Below are 10,673 nucleotides of genomic sequence, written 5' to 3' on the forward strand. Positions count from 1 at the left end.
TGAGCAATTTCTTGAAATGAGGTGGATTGTTTCTTTAACTTTAAATAATATTCTACAACAAAATGATCTTTGCTGAGTTTAAATTGATTATGAAACGAAACAGGTATAAAATGCTCTGGGGAGTGAAAAGGCATCATTAGAACATTGCATGGTCACTTGAAAACCAAAATACAACTAACTACAGTATCTCAGCTATGAAGCACACATTTCCAATGACATGGTGGTGAAATTTCCAGAGGTGAAATTTCATATGGATTCTGCTGCACCCCACCTTTTTTTTAAGGGGACCAGTTTTACAGTTAACAGCCCTACAAATTGCGGTCACTCTGTTAGCTGGCCAATGATTACAGTTGACCAGTGGCGGAAGAATTGCACCCAGGGCCCCAAGGCAACACACTGATAGGGCCCCCCACACAGCCAGCCAAGGTCATGATAGGGCCCCCACTTCCAATGCGGAAGGGCTCTGGGCCCAGGGGCAAATGCCCTGCTTGCCCACCCTATAGCGCCGCCCCTGCAGTTGACTCACCAAGTGGCAGAGGCTCACTGTTATAGCCAGTGAGTGCCAAAGTCAGTTAAAGGGCAACTTAAGTAGGGGAGTGGATTTCAGTTCATGCGAGGTGGGTTGGCCCTCCGGAGTGAGTCACTGGAAGAGTCACCCAAACCAAAAAAAGCCCCACACACACAGACATTATAGCAGTCTGCATCAGTGCACTTAATGAGCTCTTAAATCGGAATAATCCCGGTGGCAAACAAGCATGGGTATTTGGATGGCCATTTTCATCCTTGGCCTGGGCGCCCTGGCCGCAGCCCTGTGCCTGGTGGTAATTGGTGTCGTGTACTCGGAGATGATGGACTGCCACATTCCGGCCGGCGTCTGCGGCCGGGCCAAGCTGCACATGGTTCACTGCCTCCTCATCGGAGTGGCAGTCATCGTGAGTGTTGTCCCTCCCTCTTCGATTGCCTTTCCCTTTCCCTAACCGTTCGCTTATACGGCGGCGCCTGTCCGCCAGGCATCCGGCTGTAGCCCGCTTGTTCTGCATAACCGTAATTTGACGTGGGGGCGCCGGCTTATCGAATCTTGTCAGGCCTCATCTGTTTTGAAAGCAAACTTGTGATAACCGCACCCTTGTCACAGCCTATAGTCAATGTGTGCTTTGAGGAGAGAGAAAGAGCGCCTAGTTGGGGGATTTGCTGTGCCAAGTCCTTCTTGTCTGAGTGTGTGTGTGTGTGTGTGTGTGTGTGTGCGTGCGTGCGTGTGTGTGTGTGTGTGTGTGTGTGTGTGTGTGTGTGCGTGCGTGCGTGCGTGTGTGTGTGTGTGCGTGTGCGCGTGCATGTGTGTACTTATGCGTCTGTCTGTGTGTGAATGCGTGTATGATTTTGTGTGCAGTGTATGTGTGTGAATGGAATGTGTTTATCATTTTGTGTGCATGTGTGTGTGTGTGTGTACGTGCATGTGTACGCGTGTGTGTGTGTGTGTGTGTGTGTGTGTGTGTGTGTGTGTGTGTGTGTGTGTGTGTGTGTGTGTGTGTGTGTGTGTGTGTGTGTGTGTGTGTGTACGCGCGCGAGCGCGCGCGCGTGTGTGTGTGTGTGTGTGCCTTCGTACCCTCGGGGGGAATGATAAAGGTTAGTGCCGAGATAAGAGGCAAGCCACGGGGGCTGCTCAGACGTCGGTCTTCTTCTATGTGTGTTCTTGCTGCTCATAGGAAAATCTTGTTAAAGCCTGTCAAGGTTGCAGCAAAGTCTGACAGTGCTGTTGCTCCAACAGTTAGAGTCTAACTTCAGCAAAACAGCCTCAAAGTGGGACAGTCAAGAGGGCACTTTTCTTTGCACATTTTCTTACTTTCCAAATCGTGTCTCAGACTCACACTCTCTCTCTCTCTCTCACTCTCTCTCTCTCTCGCTCTCTCATCATGTTCCAAACTAACTGTAATATTAGGCAAGCGAAGGAGACTGCATTTATATTAAATGAGAGATTTGGCTTTTCAATTATTCATGTTTGTCATTTAAAACCAATTTTAAAACATTGCTTCCTTGAATTGAATTTCTCTGATGTGCTGTGTAATTAAGCTAGCATAGCACGGCTCTTACAACCACGTTACAAGGTCACGGTATCCCTATAGAGCTGTGCCCACACACACACACACACACACACACACACACACACACACACACACACACACACACACACACACACACACACACACACACACACACACACACACACACACACACACACACACACACACACACTCTGCTAAAGTAAATATTGGTGTACGGCAGGTCGGCTGTGGGTTTAGTATGTGCCTTAGGCTGACATTTAGGCACAACACTGAATCAACACTGGCTGATAGATCACAGGATTACTCTGGGGCCGAGCTCCCCCTGTGCTGCCTTACTGATGCTGCCTTAGGCCTAGTCTAGGCCTAATCTTTTTACATGTGCTTATGGACAAACCCACGCACACACGACGTGGACACAAGCATGAACACACACGAGCATGCACATGCATTGCACGCGCACCCGCACACGCACAAACACACACTCTGTCTCTGTCTCTGTCTCTGTCTCTGTCTCTGTCTCTGTCTCTCTCTCTTTCTCTGGCTCTTTCTCAGGCCGGCCGCACATTGGCTCCGACAGCACTGCGGCGCACTTTTGCGTCCGACAGAATTCGGACCCCCAAACCCAATTTCACACGAACATAGCATTGATAGTCAATGGGCGCCGCCGACAAAATAGAACTTGTCTCTAATTGCTATCCGACATCGGCGAATGTCCGTGGAAAACGGCGCCAGTGTGCGGGGGTTCTATTGAAAATAACGAAATCGAACTTTTACAGAGCAGTGCGCAGCATTTGGTTGGAGCCTGTGTGCGGAAGCCCTCCCTCTCTCTCTCGCCCTGTCTCCATCTGTTGATTGCTCTTTCTGAACCAGAGAGAGTAGATAAGAGAGAGGTTCCATTGGCCCATTGTTTCCGGGTTCTATTATTGCAAGGGGGAGGGTGGCAAATCCCTCTTTAGACAGACCTAAGCAGACCTAAGGACTATTCTATTCATTCTAGGAGCATTATGACACGCTCCTTTAGGCAGACCGGAACCTGGTCATGTTAGGTGCCCATAGAAACCTATTATGTTGCCATATCTCTATATACTTAAAGAATCTCTGTCTGAACTGCTTGTCATCCTCACCATCACCAGGGCCGGATCCTGGATCGTCTGGGCCTGTGCCAACAGGTCCGCTTCACACGCTGGTGCACTGGCCTGCTCTTGGGCTGCCGGCGTCCGGTTCCAGAGGGGCTCCGCATCAAGGACCTGACCTTCGCAGAGGTGCCGGTCCGGGTTTATGAGCCAACCATCTCCTGCTCAGGCAAGAGGAGAGGCCTGGTGTACTTCCACGGTGGAGGCTGGGTGTCTGGAAGTATAGGTGAGCAACTTTGACTATTAGCAAAACACATTAAAGTGCTCATCACATCACTGTGCTCATTGAAACTGGGCTGCCTATTGCCAAATTTGATCTTTACATGAAAGTTTACTAAGTAATGAACAAATGAAGAGTTCAGATGCAAAACCCCCTAACTCCATTTCTGAAGACCTGCACTTCTATATTTTTAGAGAACCCCGTTGTTGGTTTGGTTTACATTCATGTACTTGATAATACATATAAATAGTTATATTACATAAATAAAATAAAAAAATATGCAATTTTGACAGCTTTGTATTAAATAAAAATGAATTAAGATTATTTTCTGAAATGGCACTTAGGGGGTTTTGCATCTGAACTCTTCAAATATTTCCTAGTATGGTCCAAGTAGAGTCATTTTTGCAGCTAAAAATGGCTATTTTTGGAAATTCAAAATGGCAGACCATGGAGAAGATCCCCCTTTCCATGTATGAAAAGTGCAATTTTTCCAGTCATAATGAATACTTAGAATTTGATGGTGGTGGTAAGTAGGCTATTCATGAAAAAGGTAACATTAGTGAATGGGCAGCATGAATTCTGGAAATAAACAACTAAAAATCTCACACAGTGTCCCTTTAAGCAATACCACAGCAATGGAGATAGTATGTCACCAATGCAAAAAGTCAAATAACATGCTACAGTTCTGGGCATCCTTACCTCAGAAGCTACGATCTACAAAACATTGCTGTTCCAACTAGACATGTATATTAGGTTAATTAAATCAGTGGAATGTTTAAGCCAGGCAAAAGAAGTAATGTAATCAGCAATATGAAACCTACTGTATATCAGAATCCCAAGTGAATATCTGCTTTATGAAACACTACATTTTATACTATGTTACCAAAAGTATTCTCTCACCTTCCTAGTAGTGTTGCTCTGATACCGATACCAGTATCGATGGATCGGTGGATCGGCACTAAAAGGGTGGTATCGGTATCGGTATCGGCGAGTAGATAGATAGATAGATAGATTATTTATTTGTCCTTTCGGAAATTTGTTCTGTGCCATTTTCAGTGCATCTGATACAATTACAAAGACAAAGACATTACAATAAACAAGAACACAATAGACAAACACGACCCCCCCCCCTCGCCTCCCCTCCCTCTATAGGACAAAAAGACAGGTTGACAAAAAACCCAACATAAACACAGTAAAGTGCAGTATTCAGTACCAAAGTGCAGTGTGCTATTCAGTCTAACTTACAGTTGTCTTATTTAGGATGGATATACTAGTAGGTATAAATGATTGGCGGGCTCTGTTTGTCTTAAATGAGGGCATCCTAAACCTCCTACCTGAGGGCAACAACTCATATGCTTGCTGTAAGGGGTGGGAGAGATCATCACATATGGTATTTGCCTTCTTTACCACCCTTGCTTCAACAGTCATGGCCATGCTATTTAGTGGCTGGCAAGCAATCTTGCTGGCCATGTTGATTATCTTATGCAGCTTATTTTTATTAACAACAGACAGGGAGAAGTACCAGGCCACAGAACAGAAACATAAAATGCTTTCAACAAAAGAATGATAAAAAACCCGCATCATGTCCCTATCCACCTTAAATTGTCTTAGCTTTCGCATGAAGTACAGTCTCTGCATTCCCTTTTTGTAAATAGTATCGGTGTTACAGCTCCAAGTTAATTTGTCATCTATTACAGTTCCCAGATATTTATAGTTTTTCACCACCTCAATGTCTTCCCCATGTATGACCATGTTCTGATGGGTGTGTCTCCCCGTTCTAAAATCCACGATGAGTTCTTTTTGAGTACCAACAAATAGGGCACCGATACCATTTACAGATGCTTGTATGACACTTAAACAGCCTTGAAATTAGTTATTTCATAGAGGTATTTAAAAAGTATAAAAAGTTTTGCTGGATTCACTTTGTGTTAGTCTTTTTCCTGTTTCACAAAGGTAGGCAGCAGCCTGACAAAGCCATGCAATGATTTTACAACCAAGTAGTATGCACTGCAGCCCTTCATATATATACATTTCAAAGAGGGTGGTATCGGTATGGTATTGGTATCGGATGATACTGCACAGCCAGGTATCGGGTATCGGTATCGGGGCCAAAAAATGGTACCGGTGCAACGCGACTTCCTAGGCTCACATATGATCTTAAGTGCTATCCAATTCCTGACTCATTGGTTCACCTTTTGGAGATTTTATGTTTAAACTTTTCTGGGAAGGCTATTCACAAGGTTTGAGAAGTGTGTGGGATTTTTTGGCCATTCATCCAAAAGTGCATTGGTGAGGTCACACACTGCAGTCAGAAGTGTATCGTTCTCCTGGCAACCTCCAAATTGAGACTCTTCCATCAGACTGCCAGATGGAAAAGCGTGACTCATCACGCCAGAGAACGCATCTCCGCTGCTCTAGAGTCCAGTGGCGGCATGCGTTACCTATGTCACTGCATCTGAAGTTAAGTGAAAGCCCATTGGGAAACTCCAACTCCTATTGTCATTCTGACACAGCATTCCACAGCCCACAAATGAACACTGCACACTGCACACGACGAAATTGCATTTATGCCTCACCCGTGCAAGGGGGCAGCCCTCAGTGGCGCCCCTTGGGAGCAGTGTGGCGGGACGGTACCATGCTCAGGGTACCTCAGTCATGGAGGAGGATGGGGGGGGAGCACTGTTTGATTACTCCCCCCACCAACCTGGCGGGTCGGGAGTCGAACCGGCAACCTTTGGGCTACAGGTTTGATGCCCTAACCGCTTATCCATGACTGCCCTAATCTGAAGGTCACATGAAGTTTGAAGCTCTGTAGGAATTCACTGTGCAAAAGGTCGGTGACCTCTTTGCACTATGCGCCTCAGCATGTGCTGACCTCCTCTCCATCAGTCTACGTGGCTTGCCACTTTTGTAACTGAGTTGCTGCTTGTCTCAAACTTTTCCATTTTCTTATCATAAAGCTGACAGTTGACTGAAATATTTACGTAGGCGTGAGGACATTTCAGCACTAGATTTGTTGCACAGGTGCCATCTTATGAAAGTTCTATGCTAAAATTCAACGAGCTCCTTAGAGCGGCCTCATTCTTTATACAGTATAACTGTTTTAAAAACAGTCTGCATGCCTAGGTGCTCGATTTTTTACATCTGTGACCGGGCCAAGTGATTAGGCCACCTGATTCTAATCATTTGGATGGGCGAGCGAATACTTTTGGTATTATAGTAGTGTCGTTTCTGACTCGAGGTTGCCTATCATTGCTTAAACAACTTTTTTTCAGTGGTGTTTGTGTCGGTGGTGGTATTCTCAGTGGAGAAAAGGGAGGTCTGAAGAGCATCAACTCTGACAAGCTTAGATATCATAGCACTGGAACAGAAAATCCCAGCAGCACCCAAAGCTGTCCAGCTCAGCCTGCCTTGTTTCATTGCATTGTGTCTTTTCCCAGATACCTATGAGGAGGTGTGCAGGTTCATCGCGCTGAAAAGTGAAACCACTGTTGTGTCTGTTGGGTATGTGTTCATTCATCATATCATGATGTACTAAAAATACTCACAGTCTTGTTCTACCCTATATAAGTAACACTTACACTTAGCACTAATACATACAATGTTAATGCCTGCATAAGTAACTTGTAAGGCATGTACTAAGCAAATGCTAAGGCCTACTAGGTCCTTACTAAGGTTAAATTGGTAATAAATCCCTTATTGTACATGAACAAGACATTTGTGAATACATGCCTAACAAATGTTTGATTTTGCTTTGTACATGCCTTACAAGTTACTTATACAGAAACATTGTATGTATTAGTGCTAATAGATGTATCCCTAAAACAAAGTGTTACCAGGATATATTACTTACAGCCCATCCACTCACCCACATAGGCCTACAGCACGTGTTGAATAGTTTTGTATCGTATAATGTACGCATGTGCTGTAGTCCATGAATAGCACAACAATGCATGTAGCTGCTCAACAGTGACTTTTTAGCTAGTCATTTTGGTTGCGTCCTTAGCTATTTTCTGCCTGTTCCCCTGCAGCTACCGTTTGGCCCCCGAGCACACGTACCCCACCCAGCTGGACGACTGCGAGGCCGCCACCTGCCACTTCCTGTCCGTGGCCGCGGACGGTTACGGCGTGGACCCCGGGCGGGTGGCGCTGGGTGGCGACAGCGCCGGGGGCAACCTGGCGGCGGCCTTGTGCCAGCGCCTGGCCCGGCGACAGGAGGGGCATCTGCTCGCCGCCCCCTGTGCCCAGGTGCTCATTTACCCAGCGCTGCAGATGGCCGATTTCAACCTGCCGTCATATCAGCAGAATCGCTCGGTGCCCATTCTGCTGCGGGCGCGCGTGGCTTTCTACTTCCTGCAGTATTTGTGCGGGGAGGCGTACGCCTGCCCGGATCTGTTGGAGGGCCTGCACGTGCCCGCCGAGCTGAAAGTGCACTACGGGCGCTGGCTCGACCCTGCCGACCTGCCCGCGGGCGCCCAGGAGCGCAGCTTCAAGCGGCGAGTGGCGTCGCAGCACGACGGCGAGATTTACCACCTCGTCAAAGACGGCCTGGGCCCAGAGGTGTCACCGTTGTTGGCGGACGATGCCGCGCTGAGCGCCGTGCCACCGGCGTTTGTCCTCACCTGCGAGTACGACGTGTTGAGGGATGACGGCATCTTCTACAGCAGACGGTTGGAGCGCCTGGGCGTGCCAGTCACGTGGCACAATGTGCCCGATGGCTTTCATGGGATTATCAACTTTTACAACAAGGGCTGGCTGTCCTTTGCCTCGGCAGAGGGCGTTTTAGGCAGAGTTGTTGATTATATGAAAACTCTGTAGAGCACTGGGAGGTCTTCAGAGGTCTGATTAATGTGTGCTGAGGTTACTGTTTAAGTGTCACTTGAGTCATGCTGCACAGTAAATTCTGCAGTGCTCATTTAACACTTAGAGAGTTTATTTGACATAATTTGGACTTAAATGAACTCTCTAAGTGTTGAATTAACTCGAGTCATGCTGGAATGGATAAATGAGGCCAAAGATTGAAGTTGATATGCACTGTGAGACACTAAGACCCTGTTGATTGTGGATTTATTCTGTAGAGCAGTTAGAATGTGTTTTATGACATGAGGCTAGAATCACTATGAAAGTCACCCGTGGTGATATACGGAGAGTTGATGATTTGTGATTCTGAAGTCTGTGGTGGAAAAACCTCAAATCGATGTTTTATTTATAGTCTGAAAAATGAATCACTGGACTGTTTTTTATTGCCAATGCAACATGACGCCATATACAATGCCATTTACTAGCTGTCAGAATTCAATTCATTGATGTTTTTATTGTAAGTTTATGGTAAACATGGGGAAAGTACTTGATGGAACTGACACATACTTCATTTTATATTAAACACATCTATCTCAGCTTTGTCATGTATTCATTGCATCCAGTAGAGCCGTACTTCTGAGCTCAATCTACTCGGAATGAATTTTGCAATTTAGAATGCACATTTTAAACAGCTCATTCTTACTGTCCAGAGCTGTGTCTTACCCTGCCAATGTCCCCATTTCAGCCCATTTGTTTCAGCCTTTTAGTATGACAGATAAAGCAGTCTCCAAGGCTCAGGTAACTGGTTCCAAGTGTGCCTTTCAGAATGTTTGTTGTGTCCATGGCAACAGTGCACTCACCTCTCCCCCATTGTCCTATGTCAGAATGGCTGTCAGTGTAGAAGGCAATGTAAATGTAACCTGCTTGAATGGATGTAGCTCTGCCACTATGGCTGTCAGAAAGAGTTTGTAGATGAGCTCCACAGATAAAGCAGCATGTGGAGAACAGAGACTAACTATGACAAATGGAGCCAGCCAGGCTGGAGGATAGAACAGACGTATGGGAACAAAGTGCTCATCGGCAACTGGGTGGAGGAAAGACTGCAGGTAGGAGGATACGTGTGTTTTGCCTTACAAGAACATTTCTACAAGTCTACTCAGAACTCAGAGTGTTGTGGGAAGGCATGTTGCTCGTCTTTCCGAATGTTTCTTAAATAGAGATTTCATCCCAAAATAGGGCCGTTCTGGCTTACTGATGATAGTGAATAGATTTTTCTAGATTTGTTGTAGATTTGTTATGATCGGCAAACTGGATAGTCCAGTCCCACACACTGCATTCCAAATTACCTGGTTTTATCGGTCCAATTCAATCAAGTGATTGTCTGGTTGAATGATCAGCTGGTTGAATTGGACTGGTGAAACCTGGTCACACTAGACCAGTGATTCTCAAACTGTGGGCTGGGGCCCACTGGTGGGCCCTGAAGGTATTCCAAGTGGGCCTTGTAATGATTTTCTAAAAATCAAAACGACATTTTTGTGTGTGTTGCTGTTGATTTATTTGAGTTTTATTGTTTACTGGATCAGAGGTGGGCCCCGAACATTTGTTAAAATTTCAGGTGGGCCCCAAGTTGGAAAAGGTTGAGAACCCCTGCACTAGACTATAGCCTAACTACCGAATCCAGTTTGCCCATCACTGCTGATCAGTGTTATTATTCTATGTCATTTTCTTGCAATTTTGCAGGACAATGCACTGTGTCCTACGTTTTTTTTTTTTTTTTTTGCCAGGTTGCTTTTTATATAAAACACAATTTATAACAGACTACATATCCTGTGCAATACACTCTTTTCTTATTTAATAGCAGTCACTCTGTCGCTATTTCAGAAATGAAAGACAAAATTTCCCTCTGTGTGTAATAACATTAGGCCAGAAAAGTGCATGACAGTGTCAGTCCATGATCATTACTTTGAGTAGTTTAACTGAGTAGGGCTTAGGGGGTCATGCTTGTGTGTGATTTTGGTCGAGGGTACTAAAACCCTGCCACTCAAATATAAGCTGTGGATGAAAAATGCCCACCTTTGCCAGTGGATGTATTATATACTGAAACCTGAAATATATTATCAAGAGACTTGACAGCTTTTTAAATAATGGCTCTGATAATGGCCGGAGGTTAAGTAACTCTTTTTTTTCCAGTGGGGGCCATTTATGATCCATCAATTTACCACAGAAAAATACATTTTAATGTACCCCTTAGGATTTAATCGACTGAAGTGTCTTTTTTCTCCTTCCACACAAATGAATAATGACATTGCAAGGTTCATTCATTTCATGCCATTAATGTCAATTTTTTGGAATGTACTTATAAAATACAGCGACTGCAGATGATACCCACATTTAGGCTGCAGCATAGCAATGGAATCCCATTTCCTTATAGATGAGCCAACGCCAATTGAAAGCTCACAA

General features: G+C 45.3%; 2 protein-coding genes across 2 annotated transcripts in view; both read left to right on the top strand.

Moving 5' to 3' along the window:
• Positions 1-701: 701 nt before the first annotated feature.
• On the top strand, positions 702-8,809 carry aadacl4 (arylacetamide deacetylase-like 4). Its single transcript, XM_063216313.1, has 4 exons — positions 702-932; positions 3,194-3,419; positions 6,854-6,917; positions 7,445-8,809. Exons 1-4 carry the CDS (start codon positions 756-758, stop codon positions 8,229-8,231), a joined length of 1,254 nt encoding a protein of 417 aa, XP_063072383.1. The 5' UTR covers positions 702-755; the 3' UTR covers positions 8,232-8,809.
• Positions 8,810-9,112: 303 nt separating this feature from the next.
• Positions 9,113-10,673, top strand: part of cfap107 (cilia and flagella associated protein 107) — a 5,173-nt gene continuing 3,612 nt past the window's right edge. The window contains exon 1 of the mRNA XM_063216314.1: positions 9,113-9,319. Within this exon, the coding sequence (XP_063072384.1) occupies positions 9,209-9,319 (111 nt within the window). The 5' untranslated portion in view covers positions 9,113-9,208. The remainder of the gene's footprint in view (positions 9,320-10,673) is intronic.

This window comes from Engraulis encrasicolus, chromosome 14 (genome assembly GCF_034702125.1).
Source record: "Engraulis encrasicolus isolate BLACKSEA-1 chromosome 14, IST_EnEncr_1.0, whole genome shotgun sequence".
Classification (NCBI taxonomy): domain Eukaryota; kingdom Metazoa; phylum Chordata; class Actinopteri; order Clupeiformes; family Engraulidae; genus Engraulis; species Engraulis encrasicolus.

What these genes read in the sequence shown, in the direction of transcription:
- aadacl4 (XM_063216313.1), top strand. Translation starts at nt 756, where the DNA reads ATGGGTATTTGGATGGCCATTTTCATCCTTGGCCTGGGCGCCCTGGCC. An exon ending in CTGGGTGTCTGGAAGTATAG is followed by an intron (nt 3,420 to 6,853) that starts GTGAGCAACTTT and finishes GTCTTTTCCCAG; the next exon opens with ATACCTATGAGGAGGTGTGC. An exon ending in ACCACTGTTGTGTCTGTTGG is followed by an intron (nt 6,918 to 7,444) that starts GTATGTGTTCAT and finishes GTTCCCCTGCAG; the next exon opens with CTACCGTTTGGCCCCCGAGC.